Source organism: Myotis daubentonii, chromosome 12, assembly GCF_963259705.1.
Source record: "Myotis daubentonii chromosome 12, mMyoDau2.1, whole genome shotgun sequence".
Classification (NCBI taxonomy): domain Eukaryota; kingdom Metazoa; phylum Chordata; class Mammalia; order Chiroptera; family Vespertilionidae; genus Myotis; species Myotis daubentonii.
In genome coordinates, this window is record NC_081851.1 from 60,700,861 (window position 1) to 60,723,054 (window position 22,194).

Here is a 22,194-nt window from a genome sequence, read left to right on the forward strand (position 1 = left end):
TGTTTTGGCTATTTAGGGCCCCTTGCAATTCCATATAAACTTGAGGACTGGCATTTTCATTTCTGCTGAAAAAAGGGTTATAACAATTTTGATAGGAATTGCATTGGATCTGTAGATTGTTTTGGTAGTATTGACAATATTGTCTTCCTAGCCATGAATACAGGAAGTTTTTCCATTTATTTAGGTCTTCTTTTAGTTTTTTGTTGTTGTTGTTTTAGCAATGTTTTGTAGTTTTCAGGCTAAAAGTCAGCTCCTTGATTAAATCTATTCCTAGGTATTTATTTTTTCCCCTGAACATTCTTTATTATAATTGCGTTATAGCATAGTAAAAGCTAGGAAAATTCCAGGACAAGCGGAATAGGGCCCTAGGTATATTATGCTTTTGGATGTTACACTTCTTTTAGTTACTAATGGAATTACATTCGTAATTTTCAGATTGTACATTGCAGGTGTGTAGAAACACAACTGTTTTTTATGTATTGGTTTTGTCCTGCAATTTTGCTGAATTAATTTACTAGCTGTGGTAACTTTCCTGTAGATTCTTTGGTTTTTATTTTTCTATATACAGGATTACGTCAACTGCAAATAGCAAACATAGTTGATGTTTTCCCTTTATATTGTAGATGCCTTTTTTTTTTTAAGATTATGAGGAATTATCAGTTTTAAAAAAAGGAATGAAATCTGATATATGCTGCAACATGGATGAACCTTGGAAACATTTTGCTAAGAGAAAGAAGCCAGACAAAGGACAGATGTTGTATGCTTCCACTTACTTGAAGTACCCAGAATAGTCAAATTCATAGAGACAGAAAGTAGAACAGTAGTTACCACGGACTGGGGAAAGGTGGTAATGTGAAGTTATTGCTTAATGGGTACAGAATTTCAGTCTGGGATGATGAAAATGTTCTGGAGATGTATAGTGGTGATGTTGCACAACACTGTGAATGTACTTAATGCCACTTAGTTGTAGACTTAACTTGGTTAAATGGTACAATTTGTATATTTTACTATAATTTTTAAAAAGAAGCATGTTTATTGGATTCACCTAGGCATATTGAATCAGAATCTCTAGGGCTCAGAAGGCAAAAAAAAAAAAAAAAAAAAAGTTTTTCAGGTCATCGTTATGCATATTTTAGGCAAAGAGCTACTTATATATGGGATTATATAATGCAAAGTAGGATAAATTGGGTTTTGTTGGCATATCTTTAAAGATAAATTTATTAGATTGATGAATCCAAGTACATATAATCTTCATATTTTTTATGTTCAGCTGTTACAGTTTGTACCTCACTGTATGTGGTAATGTGAATAGTGACTACACATAATTATTTAGCATTCTACCATTTAAAGTCCTTTCAGGTATATGATTTCATTCGATCTTCACACTATCCTCTGGAGATGGTTATATTGCTATTTTCAATGAGAAACATGAGATTTAGATTTAATGACCTGCCTAAGATCACACAGGTAAAGTCAGACCTCCAAGACAGGTCTTCTGCCTACAACTCCTATTTACTCCGTCAGCAGACTCCAAGAAAATAGCAGGCCTTTTTAAAGTTAGTATCAGGATCTGTGGATTTGTTTTGTGAGCTGAAAAATGTGAAGTAATGAATCATAAGACTTAATAATAATATATATATATTTTTTTGCTGACAAGACTTTATCATTTGACAGCTCTCCTGTTCTTGCCATGTTAGCAATACTTAATGTTTAAAAAATTAAGATATACTGATTCTATATAAGGAAATATTTTATGAAATATAAGCATGTGATACTTAAGAAATACTAATTAATGCCAGTTATCAGGAAAGGTGAAGCAAATCCATTATTCTGTGGCATTGTTTTCTTGCATTGAAATGATCTCTATACCTAACCATTTGTGCAAGGTATGCTTTTATAGATGTGACTATTATTTTAGAGCTTCCCTTTGAAGAATGTATTTATCACAGCTGAGCCCAGGAGTCAATAGACACCTTTCTTTGCCAGGGACATCCAGCCATGTATTAGAATAGTGGGAAATGGGGCAAAGTCACTTCTAACATTCCTGCTTTGCACTTATACCCCTTGTAACCTTACTGTCTATCATCATGAAATTGATGGATTGAGGGCATTCAAAGCATTAAAATATCTTTCATTTCTGCTGGATATTAGGTATATCTGTGGGGGGTGCATTTCTTTGATTTGTTGTGACTTTTTTTAAAAATATATTTTATTGATTTTTTACAGAGAGGAAGGGGGAGGGATAGAGTGTTAGAAACATCGATGAGAGAGAAACATCAATCAGCTGCCTCTTGCACACCCCACACTGGGGATGTGCCCGCAACCAAGGTACATGCCCTTGACTGGAATCAAACCTGGGACCTTTCAGTCTGCAGACCGACGCTCTATCCACTGAGCCAAACCGGTTAGGGCATGACATTTTTATTTTACAGTGATGTAATATGTAATCACTTCCTGCTATTTTGCATTATATAATAAAAATTATCAAAATTGGATTCCGGATTTGGTTCCATATATTAAAGTGATTGCTTGCTAATTTCACGTCTCAAAGATATCGCAAGTATAATGAAATTCAGAACTAAAGTCATAATCTCCTTGTTCCCCTCCCTACTTACTAAAAAGTCTGTTGTTACAGTATTCCTCATCTTAGTAAATGCACCTGCATCTGGAACATCTGGCCAGTGATCTGGACCCTACCCAACCTTCTTATTTTATCCCCTTCATGTCTATACATGCTGTTCCCTTTGCCTAGAATATTATCCCTCTCATTTTCCCATCCTACTTTTCACCTAAATTCTACTCACCCATCAGATTTCTGCTTTAGCCTTCCTTTCCAGAACTACAAGGTTAACTTAGCCCCACTTATATAGCCTTACAGATTCCTCTAATAAGAACAACAGCATAACTACAGCTGATATTAAGTAAACACTGTGTACTGGTACATAATTATTATCAGAAGGATTAATTAATTTGCTCAGGGTTACACCCTGGTATTTGAAAGGATTGAGATTTGAATTCAGACCGCTCAGGCCACATTTAACCTCTTTACTGCTCTGTTTCTTTTTATGTAGTCATTTTTGGGGTTAATGTCTTGTTCGCCTCCTGTATTTTTAAGGTCTGAGAGGGCATAGACTATATCTATCTTATATCCTTAGTATCTAGCACAATATCTGTTGGACACATGCATGTGTTCATGTATCATATTTGGGATATAGCCTCTTTTACTCAGAAAGTATGAAAATTGATAAAGTGGAATTCACAGATGACAACGACCATTTTACCTTCTAGAAATAAAAGTATAAATATGGAGAAATCTATTTAGTTCATTTAGTAAATTAATTTACTGTTAGTGATCACATATCAAGGAACCTGATCTATTTGGAGAAGTTTGAATTTGAACTTTTATGCCTTTGATTCACTAGATTTTAGAATCTAATGCTTAGAGGTATAGGCAGTCAATTGATGAACCTTATTAGGAAGACATTCAAGTTACAAACTGCCACCTTTTGGAATTTATAGGAAAACTGCCAAAGAAAGATAATGGCAACACATGTATTAGGAATTTCTGTTCTAGCTTTAAAGATACCGTTTAGAATGGGATTGAAACTTAATAGGATAGGATGGCCCAGCTAGTGTGGCTAAGTGGTTGAGCAGCAACCCATGAACCAGGAGGTCACGGTTGGATTCTTGATCAGGGTATATGCCTGGGCTGTGGGCTAGATCCCAGGTAGGGGGCATGCAGGAGGCAGCTGATCAATGATTCTCATCATTGATGTTTCTTTCTCTCTCCCCTCCTCCCCTCTTCTCCCTGAAATCAATAAAACAAAAACAAAAAAAAAACCATTAAGTAAAAGGCCCATGAAGATATGAGGACACCAGGTCCTGCAGGACAAGGTCACTATCTTAAAAAAAAAAAAAAAAAAAAGGATGGATAGGAGCACGGGGGAGTGGGCGTGTAGGGGGAGAAGGAACATGGAAATTTTATAAAACCCTCCTACCTATGTTGGGGCATCACTGATAATAGATTTCTGCCACAGTTGGAAGACTCTTGAGTATGAAGATTAAGAAGATACCTGGCCAGCATGGCTCAGTGGTTGAGCGTTGACCCATGAACCAGGAGGTCACATTTCGATTCCAGGTCAAGGCACGTGCCCGGTTGTGGGATTGATCATGAGGCAGCCAATCATTGATGTTTCTATCTCTACCTCTCCTTTCCTCTCTGAAATTAATAAAAACATTTTTTTTTTTTTAAAAAAAGGAACATGCTTGAAGAAGAACAAAAAAAACCCCATTCTTTTCTGAGTCAGTTCTTTGTTTTATTGGTGTTATCACAGAAAGTAATAAAAAATTTGTTTGGGAAGGTCATATGTATTGTTTTTAGAGCAAAACAAATGAAAGATGATATGAACTTGGCACTTGATACATGTTTGGAATTTGATGTGTGTAGTAACTTTCTGTGGGAAAGGACTTTGGATATTGCCATTCCCATGGCTAATGTACACACAACAAAAAAGCAGTTATGAAACATTTTATTTGAATGAAAATTAAATGAAAAATTTTAATTACATTTAAAAATTATATATATACACATATACATGAAATGTTACTAACGTGCATAAATATGACAATTATTTTAAGAAGATTTTTTTTGGGGGGGGGTGGTTGGTTTTATTCTTTTTTTCTTTTTTTAAAAAAACATTTTATTGATTTTTTACAGAGAGGAAGGGAGAGAGAGAGTTAGAAACATCGATGAGAGAGAAACATCGATCAGCTGCCTCCTGCACATCTCCTACTGGGGATATGCCTGCAACCAAGGTACATGCCCTTGACCAGAATCGAACCTGGAACCTTTCAGTCCGCAGACCGACGCTCTATCCACTGAGCCAAACCGGTTTTGGCATTATTCTTTTTTTCTTCCATCCCCACTCCTGACTTGTCAGGACCCTGTAACCCATGTTAATAACCTAGGTTATACTACTCCATATTTCTCTCCATGTTGTCATGTTCATGTACAAATGTTTATCTGTAATACATTATAAACACACACACACACACACACACACACACACACACACACACACACACGTGTGTTTTGATCATTCCCTGTACTTCAAATTGTTTGTTCTGTCTTAATTCAAAATACCTTGTGGAAATCTGTCAAACGACAAGCCCTAATTAATTCTTTTTTTTTTTTTTTGAGATAGAGATTTGTTGTTCTACTTATTTATACATTAATTGGTTGACTCTTGTATATGCCCTGACCAGGGATCAGTCCCGCAACCTTGGTGTTTCGGGACAATGCTCAAACCAACTGAGCCACCCAGCCAGGGCTTACTTTATTCTTTTTAATGGTTACATAGTTGTGTTAGTTTGCCAGGGGTGCAATAATAAAGAACCACACACTGGGAAGCTTAAACAACAGAAATTTATTTTATTACAATAATGGAGGCTACAGGTTCAAGTTCAAGGTGTTAGCAAGTTTGATTTTTTTTTTTTTTGAGGCCTCTTTTCTTGTTTTGTAGATCGTTACTCTTTCCTATGGTCTTCCCTCTGTGTATATGTGTGTCCAAATTTCCTCTTCTTATAAGAAGAGTAGTTGTATTAGATTAGGGCCTACCCTAATGACCTCATTTTAATTACCTCTTTAAAGACACAGTCTCCAAATATAGTCACATTCTGAAGTACTGGGAATTAGGACTTCAACATATGAAAATTTAGGGAATACAATTTAGCCTACAATAATAATATTCCATAATTTATTTAAACATTCCCTTACTGATGGACATTTATATTATTTTTAAATTTTTATCACTATGAACAGTGGTGCAATAAAATCGTTGTATGTGTATCTTTTATTTCTGTAGCATAAATTCCCAAGATGTGGTTGTTGGGCCATAGGGTATATTTATTTTTAATTTTAATATAGTATACAGCCAGACTGGGGGTTGAACCAGAAACCTGTGTGCCCTGACCAGAAATCAAACCCGCCACCTTTCAGTATATAAAAAGACATTCCAACCATTGAGCCACACTGACCAGGGCCGGATTACTTTTTTAAAAGTCTGTTATCAGTTAGCATTTCTACTAGCAAGGTAATAGAATAACCTTTTTCTAGCATTGCTGTCAACAATAGGTGTTATTGATCATTTTAATTTTTGCTCATCTGATCAGAGTAAAATAATATCTCATTGTTCCTTTATTTTGCATTTCTCTTAATTCTGTTAAATTTTAGGATTATTTCATAGGTTTGTATTGGGAAAGTTTAAATGTCAAGCTTCAATGAGACTGTAAAAAGTTATTTTAAGAAGAAAAACTTAAATTATTATCTAAGCATATTGCCTATTCCCACTTAATAAAGACTTGAGGTTCAAAAGTTAGTTTATGAATTACTTGGGGTTTGAAACGCCCTCTCTTAGGCAATATTATAAACAGTGATTAGATTCTCAATCCACCCTACAAAGCATGTTTAATTCAAAGTTATTTCTAATATTATATGGAACTTAACAGTGTGATTCATTCATTCATTTCATAAGTACTCCATGAATAGAACGCTTTTTTCTCTGAATTATCCTAATGTAGTTAGGTTCTGTGGATTCTGGGAAAGAGTGCAAGGTAGTAGGCAAGGAGTGAAATGAACAGATGACATGGTAGTTATAATGAAGTATAGATAGGATATAGACCTGGCCCTATTAGAGAAGAGATAATATTTCTGGATTAACCACCAGTGATGTGTTTACACAAGACATTAATTGTGTGTAAGTAGTGTATTCAATTCCTAGAAAAACTTAGATGTACTTTAGTTACATCTGTAGTTTACCTTTTGCCACCCCTCCCACTGCCCCCCACAATGCCTCACCAAAACAAAAAACTTTATTTACAGTTGAAAACAGAAAATCTTGGGTTATGAATCTGTGATATTTCCAAGGTCTCTTGATCAAACAGGGCAGTAGCAAGCAGGGACTCAGGGGCCATTCTAGATTATTTTACTTAAGAGCATCACCCAGAGCAAGGGCAGGCCTACAATGGCAGAGACAAGGACGTCTGATTCAGTTTTGCTCTGGACTATTTCTCCCCACATTGTGAGGTCACCATAGGCAGCTTAAGTTTATTCTTGGGGCCTGTGGGGACATTCTCAACACTAGAACTCCATCAGTGATTTTTTCCAAGCAGCACATGCTTTCCATCCAGCCAATCACACTTAGAGCGGGTGATGAATTGACAGCCATTTGTACTGGGGCCTGTTTGCCATTGAAAATAGTCCTCGAGCTAAGTGCCTAAGTTTAAAATTTTCATCTGCAAGCGGTCCCCAGTCAATACTGGCAACTCCAGTATCATCCCCATTAACAAACTCTCCACCCTGAATCAAATCCTTTATAATCCTGTGGAAACTACTCCCTATGTAGCCTATCAGAACCCCATCTTTTCTAAATTCTCCAGTACACATCTACAAAGAACTAGATTGTTGTGGCCAACTTCCTGGCTGCCAATAGAGAACACCACAGGGCCCTTGCTGGTTTGTCTCAGTGGTTAGAGCATCAGCCCACAGAGTGAAGGATCGTGGGTTTGATTCCAGTCAAGGGCACATACCTTGGTTGCAGGTTCAATCCCCATCCCTGTTGGGGAACGTGTGGGAAGCAACCAGTTGATTGTATCTCACATCAATATTTTTTTCTCTGTCTCTCCCCCTCTCTCCCTTTCACTCTCTTTCTAAAGATCAATAGAAAAAAATATCCTCGGGTGAAGATTTTAAAAACACACAAAACACCACAGAGTTCACAGGGTTTGAATTTGCCACCACCCCTCCAACCTAAAGCAGAAGTTGGGAGCACTGCTTTCTCCCTTATACTTAGGTCTCATTTCAGTAGATTGAGGTTTAAAATGAGATTATTTTTTTTAAATAAAACCAAGTAGCTGGAGCCCTCTTTGTATTAAAATATAAGCTCAACGAGAGCCAGGGCTTTGTATATCTTGTATACTACTGGATCTCTGACATTTAGAATAGCATCTTGTACACGGTAGACATTCAATAAATATTTTTTGAATGAGTCACAACTGAGGGGAAATTTTTTTTTCTTTTTTTCATATTCTTATCCCCCTCTGCTATTGATAAGTATAAGGAAAGAGACTTAGACTAAACTAAACTAAGGCTTTAATATGAATGGTTCATAGCAAAGAGAGATTCTTCAGCATATAAATCTAGTTATGTCAGTGGTTGATTTAAAAGTCTTCAATTATTTTCTGCTTTCCTGATCACTTTCCACCTCCTTGGTATGACATACAAACCCGCCCTTTCTAGTCTTAGCTTTCCCCACAGGTACTCTTCGGTCCAGTTCTTGCAGTTTCCCCAGCACATAATTTTGTCTTGGCCTCTATGTCTTTTTATGTTAGCTTTTTTACTAAAAACCCTGCTTCCTTATCTACTGCCTGTTGAATCTTATTTATCCTTTATTCTCCAGTTCAAGAATGTTTTACTTGTGAAGGCTTCTGATATTTCTCACATATCAACAGTTAGGTTATTCTTTTTTTGGTCATCACTGTACTTTAAATATTAACTTCATTTTATCCTCATTATATTGTGCGAAGTAATTGTTTATATGCCTAGCTCCTCTGTGAGCTGAAATCTTGAAGGGCAGATGCCATGTCCTCATTCATTTTTGTGTCCCCAGCAAATAAGAGGAGCTCGGGGGGGGGGGGGGGAGATTTTTGCATACGTTATATACGTGGACCTAAAGAGTAATAGGCCCCAGGAAATGAACAAATATTTTAGTCCATTTTATTTATGGAAAAGATTTAAGCTCTTTAACTTGTTTTATGTTTGTCTTTAAATTTTTTTTGGCAAAGGATTTCTACTTTGATTTTTAAATGAAACTCAGAATGAGAAGAAATAAGCATCTAAAACATCAAACATTGATTAAACAGTCATAATACTGAGAGATTTAACAATAGAAATCTTTGTTATTTATGATTGTAAAGGTTTTGAGAATACCAGTTTTATTTCAAATTCTCCTGTTATAATTATAAATAAAAGCAGATCTGGGCCCAAGATATGACAAAATACAATCTAGAAGCCTTTCTAATTCTTCAGAGACCCATTAGCTAGAAAAGGCTATTAAAGATTCATCAGAATTCAACATAGTTTATTCTGGCAGTTTACCCAAGGGATTCTGAATACCCTTAGAGGATTCATATATCAAAGAGCTAGGAATTGATTTAGACCTAATCCTTTTGCTTTTTCAGATTCCACAAAATCTGGCAATACTAGCCAACAAAGTTGCTTCTGAATCTTAAAATTATTAGAGACGAACTGTCAAAATAGAAGCAGGCAGTCCTTAAGGAAAGTTTAAAATTCAATGGGTGGCACCTTTGTTGAAGATCATGATTATATCTTCAAAGAAATACTATCATGATCATATGAATTCTTATTCATGGCTATCATTAATTCTTTAGTGAATTTTTTGCATTGTTTACTTAAATTAACTAAAGTAATTGCATTTAAAGAAGAATATGAAGTTTTCTCTGTCAGTAAAATAATATTTTCAAAAAATGGAAAAAAAGGGAAAACTCACACCTAGTTTAAACCCAATTCTAATGTTAATTTTAATTGTGAGTGCACACACACACACACACAACCTCAGTGAGTATCAGCTATGGATGGCTTCAGAAGGCTGTCATAAGGTTTGGCAGGGAAACCTATTCTGCATAATCTTGAATAATAGGGATCATTTGATCTATTAAATGTCTTTGGGTACCATTTATATGGATTGGAACACATGGAATACTTTAGCTGTTACACTATCTCATAGAAGAGAAGATTTTTATTCTATCTCTATAGGAAATGTAATAGTACTGTCTGCTCATTAAAGAAATCTCTTAGTATCTTCCTTGAAAGATAAAGAGCAAAGTCTTTGTATTTCAGGATTTGGTACTCTGCTTATCTTTAAACATTTACCACTGCCTGTGTTTTTCAGTCAGTCAGAGGTTTGAAGTATTGTTTCTGTTTTTAAGGAAGTAAAATAATTTATTACTCTCTTGTATAAATGAACTTTGTGAACCCTATTTGACAGATATAAGATATAATAAAGGTTAATGTCCAGAAACTTAGAAGAACAGTGGCATAATGCATTATTTATCTAATAGGTTATATTTATAAATATCAATGAATAAAAGTATTTGAATTTCTAAAATTTTATGTTATGCAAGGTATCAAACATAACATTTGAATTATATGTGCCTGAATTTTAAATATTATCAAGTTTTTGTTTGTTTGTAAACCATAGCATTTCACCGCTTTGGTTATATACAATTCATTTGATTCTATATATTAGAGTATTAGGTCCATGTGAACAGGGACTTTTTTTTGTTTTGTTTTGTTTTTAAATATATTTTATTGGTTTTTTACAGAGAGGAAGGGAGAAGGATAGAGAGTTAGAAACATCGATGAGAGAGAAACATCGATCAGCTGCCTCTTGCACACTCCCTATTGGGTATGTGCCCGCAACCAAGGTACATGCCCTTGATCAGAATCGAACCCGGGACCCTTGAGTCCTCAGGCTGACACTCTATTCACTGAGCCAAACCGGCTAGGGCAGGGACTGTTTTTGTTTGTTTGTTTTTGGTTAATCCTCACCTGAGGATATTTTTCCATTGATTTTTAGAGAGTGCAGAGGATGGGGAGAGAGAAACATTGATGTGAGAGAGACACATCGATTAGTTGCCTCTTGCACATGCCAGACCAGGATCAGGGATTGAGCCTGCAACCAAGGTACATGTCCTTGACTGGAATCGAAACCGGGATCCTTCAGTCTGAGGGCCGACACTATCCACTGAGCCAAGTCAGCTAGGGCAAGAAACCACTTCCTTTGTTCATCCATAAGAAGCAACTTCCTTATCCATTAAAGTTTTATCATGAGATTGCAGCAGTTTAGTCACATCTTCAGACTCCACTGCTAATTCTAGCTCTCTTACTGTTTCTACCACATCTGTAGTTACTTACTCACTGAAGTCTTGAATCTGTCAGTCATCCGTAAGGGTTAGAATCAACGTCTTTTAAAGTCCTGTTAATGTTGATATTTTGACATCTTTCCATGAATCATGAGTATTCTGAATGACATCTAGAATGTGAATCTTTTTCAGAAGGTTTTTATTTTGCTCAGATCTATCAGAGGAACCACTATCTATGGCAGTGGTAGCCTTATGAAATGTTTTAAGTAATGAGACTAAAAAGTTGAAATTACTTCTTGATCCATGGGCTACAGAATGTATATTATGTTAGCAGGCATGAAAGCTACATTAATCTTATATATCTCCATCAGAGCTTTTGGGTGACCAGGGACATTGTCAATGAGCAGTAGTATTTTGAAAGGAATCTTTTGTTCTGAGCAGTAGGTCTCAACAGTGGGCTTAAACTATTCAGTAAGCCATGTTGTAAACAGATGTGCTGTTATCCATGGTTTGTTGTTCCATTTATAGAGCACAGACAGAGTAGATTTAGTGTTATCCTTAAGGGCCCTAGGATTTTCAGACTGGTAAATGAGCACTGGCTTCAACTTAAAGTCAAAATATCAACCTCTGATAGGTATTTACCTGATAGATATTACCTGGAAGTACAGCTGCAGAAGAAAAGGGAAGAGGTCAAAATATCAACATTAACAGGACTTTAGAAGAAGCTAATTTTAACTGTCATGGGTGACTTTGAGAGCTTCAAGACTTTGAGAGGTTCAAGACGTGGTAGAAACAGCAAGAGAACTAGAATTAGGAGTGGAGCCTGAAGATGGGACTGACCTGCTTACAGTCTCATTAGCATCTAGCTAGAGAGTCTCCTGTCCTTGGAAGTTTTGAAGCCAGGCATTGACTTCTCTTCTTCAGCGATGAAAGTCCTAGTTGGCATCTTCTTCCAATATAAGGTTGTTTAATCTACATTGAAAATCTGTTATTGAGCATAACCACCTTCATTGATTATCCTAGCTAGATCTTCTGGATAACTTCTTGTAGCTTCTACAACAGCATTTGCTGCTTCACCTCATGCTTTTGTATTATGGAGAGAGCTTCTTCTTTGATCCTCATGAACCAACCTCTGATAGCTTCAGACTTTTCTTCTGCAGCTGTATTGCCTCTCTCAGCCTTGACAGAATGAAGAGAGTTAAGGCCTTATTCAGGATTAATCTTTGATTTAGTGGGGCGGGGGAGGGGAGACTTGTGGCTGGTTTGATCTTCTATCCAGACCACTAATACTTTCTTTAGATCAGTGAGAAAGCTGTTTCGTTTTTTTTTCATTTGTGTGTTCACTGGAGTAGCACTTTTAATTTCCTTCAAGAACTTTTCATTTGCATTCATAACTTGGCTAACTGGCATGCGAGGCCTAGCTTTTTGCCTGTCTTGACTTTGGACATGTTTTTCTCACTAAGCTTAATCATTTCTAGATTTTGATTTAAAGTGAGAGATATGCGACTCTTCCTTTCACTTAAACACTTATAGGTCATTGTAGGGTTATTAATTGGCCTAATTTCAATATTGATGTGTCTAAAGAATAAGGAGGCCCAGCCCAGCCAGCTTGGTTTAGTGGTTGAGCATCGACCTATGAACCAGGAGGTCATGGTTTGATTCCTGGTCTGGGTTGTGGGCTCGATCCCCATTATGGAACCTGCAGGAGGCAGCCAATCAATGATTCTCTCTCATCATGATGTCTCTCTCTCTCTCTCTCTCTCTTTCCCTCTCTCTCCCCCTTCCTCTCTGAAATCAGTAAAAATATATTTTAATAAAAGAATAAGGAGGCCCAAGGAGAGGGAGAAAAACCAGGAATGGCCCATTAGTGAGCAGTCAGAACACACACATTTATTTATTAAGTTCAACATCTTCTATTGGTGTGGTTCGTGGTGCCCCAAAACAATTACATAGTGATATCAAAGATCACTGATCACAGACCACCATAACAAATATAATAATAATAAAAAGTTTGAAATGTTGTGAGAATTACCAAAATGTAACACACAGACACGAAGTGAGCAAATGCTGTTGGAAAATGCCACTGATAGGCTGGCTCAAAGCAGAGTTGCCACAAACCTTCAGTTTATAAAAAACACAATATATAAAAAGTGTGATAAAGTGAAGCACAATAAAATGAGATGTGCTTATATATCCTTCATCTAATAGAATATCTGATATTTAATAGATTCAGTAAATCAGTTACTTGAATGAGGTTAATTCTGACTTAGAAAAATGTAAGAAACAAGGCTGTCTTCCCAGCTGAGGTGGGATCTGGGTTTTGAAAGTCAAATAGGTAACCGAAAGGGTAAGAAAATGAACGATAGAACAGCGTGAATGAAGCTGCATGCCATGTTTCAGCAAGCTGAAAATGTATTACTTCAGCATAAAATGTAAATTGAAAAGCAGCTCGGAATGGAGCCATATAATGAAGAATTTAATTTCATATAATGCATTGTGATCCTTTGTGTAAAAATGGGTAAAAAATGATCCCTTTACCTTTTTAGATTCTAAAGATTATAGTGCTGTTTGCATTTATGACATGCCAGTGTTTAATTATGACAACATATTTCAAGCCAAGTTTTATGTAGAAGCCCACTATATAAGTAGACACAATTCATGGGCATTCTGCTCCTTATGTTGAAGGGGTGTTAGGACACTCCCAAGACTCCTTCAGGCTTGAAAGTCAGCATTTTCATGGAAAGAGTTCTGGCCTACATGCCAGGAGGCCGAGGTTCAGTACTTAAAGTATTATCAGTTAGCTATAGGATTGTGGGTGTCTCCTTTTTTTCTCATCTGCTAAATAGAGGGACAGAGTTAAATGAGTTCTAAAGACCCTTTTATTTCTAATATGTGATTTTGTAAATCTGTAGCTATTGTTTGTGATGCTGGAGCCTTGGACATGAATGTAACCCCCAATTAGAGATTATTTTCCAGGACTACATCTTAGTGAAATCAGGGGCAGTCTTTACTGTGTTTTTCACACACACCACACACACACACACACCCCACATTTGTGAGACACAGTTCTATGTGAGATACAGCTTTTCTTGTTCAACTTTTTTTCTATGTTATATTTGAGGTTTTGGTTGGATAGGTGTTGATATCTAGCAAGTTACTTGAAGTGTTCTAAAACTTGGGAGAGAAGTCAGAACTAATAGATTTGGAATCACCCACACAGGAGATAGTTCAAAATGTGGAAGAAAATGGGATTACTTGGGGAAAGAGAAAAAGGGAGAAGGCAGTCAAGGATAAAATCCACATTTGAGGGGTGAAGGAAGATTGACAGCCTCTGCGTATGAGGAGATTTTTATAAACAGTGTATCATATAATGAGTTTTAAAAATATACATGAAAAGTACATAGATATGGATATGTTTGTATATATATGTACTCAGTACTTTTTAAAGAAGAATACCATACTAAGTGTCCTTGGCCAGTGAGTGCTATACACTTTCATCCCATGAGTGCTCTACTTCCCTTAGACGAATATATTTAGAAACATGTATTGCCAAAACCGGTTTGGCTCAGTGGATAGAGCGTCGGCCTGCGGACTGAAAGGTCCCAGGTTTGATTCCGGTCAAGGGCATGTACCTGGGTTGCGGGCACACCTCCAGTGGGGGATGTGCAGGAGGCAGCTGATTGATGTTTCTCTCTCACCGATGTTTCTGACTCTCTATCTCTCTCCCTTCCTCTCTGTAAAAAATCAATAAAATATATTTAAAAAAAAAAAAGAAAAGAAAAGAAACATGTATTGTCCCTGGAACTGATTTTCAGCCATTTTTTTAAAAGGAGGAAAAATGTTGACCCATAGGGATGCAAGTAAATATTATGCTGGTTATTAAAATGTAAGTTTTACAGAGGCCAGTGGCCTGAGGTGCCTCCAAAGAAATAATAAAAAAATAAAGGTAAAGATTATTAAGTGTTTATGAATGAGTGACCACCAAATTATCTTCCTAAAGTATAGACAGTACAAATCATCAAAAGTACTCATTTTGTGTCCCTTGATATAGGGTGACTTTGTGTTCAACAAACATTTATCAAGCTTGTATTATGTGCTCATCATTATGCTGGAGTTACAATGATGAATAAGATAAGAAATATCCCTCTTGTATTTTATCATTTAATAGGAAAGATAGAGTTAAGTAAGGGACAGAGATCCATAGGAGTTCAATTTTGCCCAAGTGGTATGTTAAGTAAATGTTCCAGCTACCACTGGTACTTGACAAAAACCATATAAACTGTATCTATCCCCTGCTCAGCCTCTCCCACCCTCTCTGTATTCCCACAGGGTAACTATGGTTTAAGAAAAAAAATATTGAAATTATGCAATTAGATATGTGGACCTCCAAGAACATGTTAATAAGCATGTATAGTGCATGTGGCTGGGGAAAAGGTTGAGAACTTCTGACTCTCCTGACTTCTGTGTCATAACACTCAAATTTGTATTTGTGAGCCGTACCATGTTCTTGAGTACAAACCCACAGTAAAAAAAAAAAAAAAAAAAAAAAAAAAATTATTTGGCCCTGGCCAGTGTACGTCAGTGAAGCGTTGGCCCACGTACCGAAGGGTTGTGGCTTTGAGGGGCGTGTGTAGAGGCAACCAATTGATGTGTCTCTCTCACACTGATGTTTCTCTTTCTCTCTACCTTCGCCTCCCTCCCTTCCACTCTCTGAAAAGCAAAGTATCCTCAGGTGAGGATAAAAAAAAATTATTGGTTTTGTTTGTTTTATTAGTTGAAACAAACCTACATTTTAATTACTTTGCTTTTTGTTTATAGGTCCAGGGACAAGTTCATCCAACTCTTGAGTCTAGTGACGATGCTCTTCAGTATGTTGAAGAATTAATCTTGCAATTATTAAATATGCTATGCCAGGCTCAGCCCCGAAGTGTTTCAGATGTAGAGGTATGATAAATTTGCATTGTATTTAATATATAAAACCTATGTGTTTATTGTAATTTTAGTGAAGGGGAAAGAGTTGCTCTTCAGTTCAGCTCTTTAAAAATTAAAGACTGGATTTATTTTAACTTTGTATTGGGAGTATGATAGCTTGTTTGTGTTTTAGCTGTCAAACCATTCCATGTTTTGCTTTTAATCTAAAATGATCTTTTGTTGACCTCTAAACATTACTTCTTATGCTAAATTATATATACGTATTTTCATACCTTTAAGAATAGAATATGTCCAAGTATTTAGTTTGTTTGTTTGTTTTGTAAAGCTAGCTATCCTTTCGAGAACATCATAGTTAATATTTTGATCTTCAAGTATTACATGTATTTTAGATAGTAAGTGGACCCCTTTCTACCATTTGGGAGGGAAACACCTAAAAATCTAGGAAGGAAGTTCTACAATCTGTTTCAAAGATGACATGACTCCTGTCCTTTTAGGGTTATAGTTTAGTGGAGATAGAGATAGGTATATGGATAATAACATAATGTGATATATACTATGAGTAAATGGGATGTGGGAAATTTTAAAAGGAGCAAACTAAAAGATAGGCTTTGGGGCTTAAGGTTAGTATCTCAGAAGTAGAGGCATCTAAACTGAAGGAGTCAAAAGTTTTAGAGGAAAGAAATAAGGTTTGAAGTACTGAAAATGGGAGATGGAGCTGGAAAAATAAAAGACGTTTATGGCAATCAATGATGGATCATTTGATGTTAATGACCTCAAATGTATAGTTGTACAAATCTTTGTGACATTTCCTTTGCAATACTCAAGTGTGGGCACACACACAAAATAGTTGGGTTAAATGGTATTTCACCATGGATATACAGTAGAAGAACAGTAGGGCAAAGGAGTTGTGAAGACTGGTAATAGCAGTGCTTTAGAGCCCTTTTCAGGACATAACACACATAGAATATAATAATGATTTTAAGGCACACAGTGGCTGGGGAGGAGAGATCTCTGTCTACCCCAGGTCTGCTCTGTTTCCCTGAGGGTTGAGGCTTATCCAATGAGAAATTACTGAAAAGAACATCAGAGAATCTAAATTGGATAAGGAAAAAAGTGAAATGTAGTAATAGCTGATGTTTGAGTACTTGCTACAGTATTATGCACTGGTCTAAACACTTTTATGTTTTACATTTCATTTAAAGTTTTTAATAACCCCATGAAGATGATACTACTTTTTCCCTTATTAGAATGAAGACTCCAGGGATTTTTTTTCTTGTTCACTGCCAGATTCCTACCACCTAGAACTGGCACTGAGAATGTACTCAGGAAATAGGTATTGAATGAATAAATGCGGAAACTGAAGTAGAAAGGGTAAATAAGTTGCCCAAGGTCACAGCTATAAATAAAGCCAAGACTTTAACCCAGAAAGTCTAAGTTTTAGGGGCATATGTTACCACTAAGCTATTCTGCCAGGTGGGAGAGACCAGGCAGATTGGAAAAATATGGAGAGAACGAGGTATTGGATTTCCTAATAAGGTCAGAGAACTGAGAACACTAGAATACCTGAGTGAGAGACAGAGAAGAATAGATTGGGATCAGAGACAGTTGTTGGAATTTAAGGTTTCTTTAGTAACATTGTTACAAAACACGATGTGGCCATGTGGTGGTGGCTGAACTAGAGGTGATGAATTAAGAGGCCATGGTACTTTATGTTTCCTTACTGTAGACGTGAATTCCCACAAGATGATGCAGGACTTTACATGAGAGTGGAAAAGAGTGATGTTCCAGAAGCAGCTTGCAAAGTGAAAAAGATGCAAAATTCACCTTCATGTGGGTTTTGAGACAAGGGCAGTTCCTACCCTAAGTTTTTAGGGGAGATCCAGATTTCAGTTGAGTAGAGAGATATTGAGGAACATCAAATTACAGAGGTTGTGAATGTAGGAAAGATTATGTACTATGGAATAGTAATTTACTTTGATTACTTAAGTAATTCAAAGTAGATTTCATACATTTTATCCCTTTTTCCCTTTGAATTATAAGGTCAAATATCTTTTATTCAAAATTTCTTTTAGGCACTGATTACAGTGGGCTTCAGAGTAGATCTTGAATAGAACTGGTTACCTGACTCTCCTCATTAACAATTTCATTTGCTCTTTCGGATTCTAGTTGGGTTCACCCACAGTGTTTATAAAATGCAGCATGTAACCCTATGCCTACTGTATTAAAATGGAAAAAAAGGTCTTGTCCTGCTTATCATTCCAATGTTGGTACATCCCAAGACTTTGCTAGTTTGGTAACATTGCATAGACTCAAAAAGCTCTTTCCAGATATGTTGTACTATACCTATGTTTATTTAATTTCCTCCTTTTAATTAATATAGAAACTAATTCATTACTTTTCTAGTATTGAAGGAGATCATGACTTCTTGGAAATACTAATGAGTCAGTCTTTCACTTGCACATATTTAATCAATATGTACTTAAGACTAAATAAAAAAGGATATTTTATAGTTTTTTAGTACTCAGAAAATTTCTGAGATATCAAAGATATTTACCCTACGTCCTATCTTATGATTTTTAAGCACTTAATCTGGGCCCTTAAGATAGATGTAGCCATGTGATATTCCATTGAGCTGGCTTTAGGGTTGGGAATGAATTTTTGAAAGAGAATATGACAGTAATAGAAATAGCATTCAGTTATATAATAGGCTTCGTAATTTCGAAGTACTGCCATATATATTTTTATGTCCTTACAACAACCCTGTGGAGTAGTAGTTATTCTCCTTATTTTATTTTTTAAATGTTTTATTGATTTTTTTTTTGATATTTTTTTAAGAAAGAGAGAGAGGAAGGGAGAAGAATAGAGAAATAGAAACTTCAATGAAAGAGAAACACCAATTCGCTGCCTTCTGCATCTTCCCTACTGGGGATCGAGCCTGCAATCCAGGCATGTGCCCTAATCAGGAATCAAACCTGTGACCTCTTGATTCATGGGTCGAGGCTCAACTACGGAGCACACTAGCCAGGCTCTCCTTATTTTATATATTAGACTATTAACCTCAGAATGGTAGAATAAATTTTTTTTTTAAAAGATGGAAACCTGGGTCTTTATCTATCATTCCTGGCAGGGTATTTAGATAAGAATATGGAGATATTTAGATGAACGTAATTGTATCTTAGATTCTTCTATCAGTAATTTTTCATTTTCTTTGTTTATTAGAATTCTTTCTTTCTTTCTTTTTAATATCCTCACCTGAGGATATATTCATTGATTTGAGACAGAGAGAGTGAAACAACGATGTGAGAGTGAAACATCAGTTGCTTCCCATATGTGCCACAAACAGGGATTGAACCTGCAACCTTTTGGTGTACAGGATGATGCTCCAACCAACTTAGCCATCGGCCAGGGCTCTTTATTTCTTTAATACATTTTCAAAATTTTAAAAATACATTTGTGGAGCTTTTAAAGTAATAAGGGCTGTGAATTTAGCAAGACTTTCAAATAAATTTTGGGGTAAGAGAGAATTCATCAAAATTTTTAAAAAATTGAGGACCATATAAAAATGTACTCAAAAAATAGATCAGTCCGAGTTAGTGGAATATATGCATTTTTTTAATCTTTATAAAGAATACATTTTGATTAAAGAATAAGCATAATTCAAAGTGGAGTGACAGTTCTTGCTTAATATTCGGCCCTTAGGGGATTTGTTTTAATCACAAACTAAAAATGATTTGTAGTTGCCATATAGCTTTAGGAAATGAGGTGCTAAAAAGTACTTGAAAATTGATGGATTACATACGTATTTTTAGTTTTGCTTATTAAAATGTATTGATAATTTGTACTGCAGATCATTACAAATTGAAAAATCATAGTCCAAATGAATGGGATTTGTTTCATTGATGTAGCCAATATTCACTAATCCATGATACTAATAGCTGAATATCTATTGTCGATTGAGCAGTGTTCCAGATCAATAGGAAGTATATATAAATGCTCTGGGAATGCAGAGGAGGGGTATATATTATTTGGCCCTGTCTTTTCAAAATAATTTGTTTTAAAAGATTGTGTATAAAAGTTGCTCAAATCTGGTTTGTTCTCCCCCTCCTCATTTTTTATACTTAATCTTATTAAAAATAAAAGCAAAAACTAGTATTATTTCTTATGTGATAAATCCCTGGTAAAGTATTTTCTTTGTATAATTTCTTAGATCTTATTCTTTCATAATGGTACATGTTCATTATTTCTCTCTGGTTGTCCAGAGTGATTTTTATTTGTAATGTCTTTCCTGTTTCCCTTGCTTACCTATGTGTCCTGTATTTAACCAACTTTCATTTCTTAGGGCACTGACACATTTTTTTTTTTTTTTTCATTTAACTCAGGGTTTCTTGGATTCCTTATCTTTGACTGTTTTTCCCCCTGTGAGTCATATCCTAAAACTTTAAAAGTTTGCTTCCCTTTTCCATTCATTTTTTCTTTAACTTTTTCTTTTCCTTTGAATCCTAAAGAATCCTTGTAATTTTCTAATATTTTCCATTAACATTTAGATTTCCTAAGTAAGTTCTCCATATATTCTACCTTTCTAGACAAAAAAATCTCCCACACATTCTAAGCCTTTAATACTATTAGATTTTAAAAATACCTGTGGTCTGAATATTTACATGGACATGCATGTGTAGTTTTGATATGTCCTAGAATATTTGTCTTGAAATTGATGTTTAAGATTATCTATTTAGACCCCTTTATTAAGTAAAGGAAAAGACACGGCTCTGCTAATAAGAGACAACTGTATCTCAAACCTACCTCTGTGTCTTATTTTTTTCTCAAAGCTACTAGATATTAATCAAGATGGAGTTCCTTATTTCAAACAAAATTATTAATCTTGAAAGTAGCAGAGTAATATAATTCTAATTCATGAATCTTTCATTGATTATTTCTCCTTGGGCTTCTTTATTTTAAAAAATATTAAAATACGGTGAAAAGAAATTTTATTTTGTTCTAAAATTTTAATTAAACTTGTCACTACAAGAAATAAAGTAATTCTTTCAACTTGGCCTTTCCACATTCATGGCACCTTTTTTTATCTTACCAGTCTTTTCCCATACATTCTGACCCTTGGTGTTCCTAAGTATATAGTTGTATAATTTATTCCAGTAATACACTAAGTAAATTTAAAATGTGTTCTTTTTAAAAATATATATATTTTATTGATTTTTTTTCAGAGAGGAAAGGAGAGGGATAGAGAGTTAGAAACATCGAAGAGAGAAACATCGACCAGCTGCCTCCTGCACACCCCCTAGTGGGGATGTGCCCGCAACCAAGGTACATGCCCTTGACCTGAATTGAACCTAGGACCTTTCAGTCCGCAGGCCGATGCTGTATCCACTAAGTCAAACCGGTTAGGGCTAAAATGTGTTCTTGATCATTGTTATTTCTCCTTTCTTGCATTCTTTTTTTTATTTTTAAAAAATAGTTTGTTGATTTTTAGAGAGAGAAGTAAACATTGTTGTGAGATTACATGATTGAATGCCTCCTGCACGCCCCCTACCAGGGAATCAAGCACACAACCTGCAACCTCCTATTGCATAGGACAAAGCCTAACCTACCGAGTCACACCGGCCAGTTTCTGCATTCTGTTTTGTCTTTCCGGAATTTCTTTCCCCTTCTTTGTTAAAAAACAACAGATACACTCAGAATTAGGTAGATGAAATTGAGATGGAAAGGGATTGCTGTTGTATTTTCTTTTTCTTCCACCCAGTTCCTGGCTACAATTTTCCTCTGTAATTCCACCATGATTTTTTTTCAAAGATACATGTCAAGTATCTTTAGAATGGTCAGATTGAGTTCACCTTCTGTTTTCTTCTACTGCTTTTTTTTTAAAATATGTTTTTTTTTATTGATTTTTTTTTTTTACAGAGAGGAAGGGAGAGGGATAGAGAGTTAGAAACATCAATGAGAGAGAAACATCGATCAGCTGCCTCCTGCACACTCCCTACTGGGGATGTGCCTGCAACCAAGGTACATGCCCTTGACCGGAATCGAACCTGGGACCCTTGAGTCTGCAGGCTGACACTCTATCCACTGAGCCAAACCGGTTAGGGCTCTACTGCTTCTATCACCACTCTATTTGAGTGTTTTTTTAGACTCTAGGTCAGCCGTGGGCAAACTACGGCCCGCGGGCCGGATCCGGCCCATTTGAAATGAATAAAACTAAAAAAAAAAAGACCGTACCCTTTTATGTAATGATGTTTACTTTGAATTTATATTAGTTCACACAAACACTCCACCCATGCTTTTGTTCCGGCCCTCTGGTCCAGTTTAAGA

At 35.9% G+C, this 22,194-nt stretch overlaps 1 protein-coding gene and 1 pseudogene across 3 annotated transcripts in view; one reads left to right on the forward strand and one right to left on the reverse strand.

The window, feature by feature from the left end:
• The window catches only part of SOS1 (SOS Ras/Rac guanine nucleotide exchange factor 1), a 113,155-nt gene that overhangs the window by 17,877 nt on the left and 73,084 nt on the right, over window positions 1-22,194 (forward strand). For all 3 annotated transcript variants that reach the window (XM_059660051.1, XM_059660049.1, XM_059660050.1), the window contains exon 2: window positions 15,760-15,885. In XM_059660051.1, the coding sequence (XP_059516034.1) occupies window positions 15,760-15,885 (126 nt within the window). The remainder of the gene's footprint in view (window positions 1-15,759; window positions 15,886-22,194) is intronic.
• LOC132213887 (peptidyl-prolyl cis-trans isomerase H-like) lies at window positions 7,063-7,444 on the reverse strand (annotated as a pseudogene).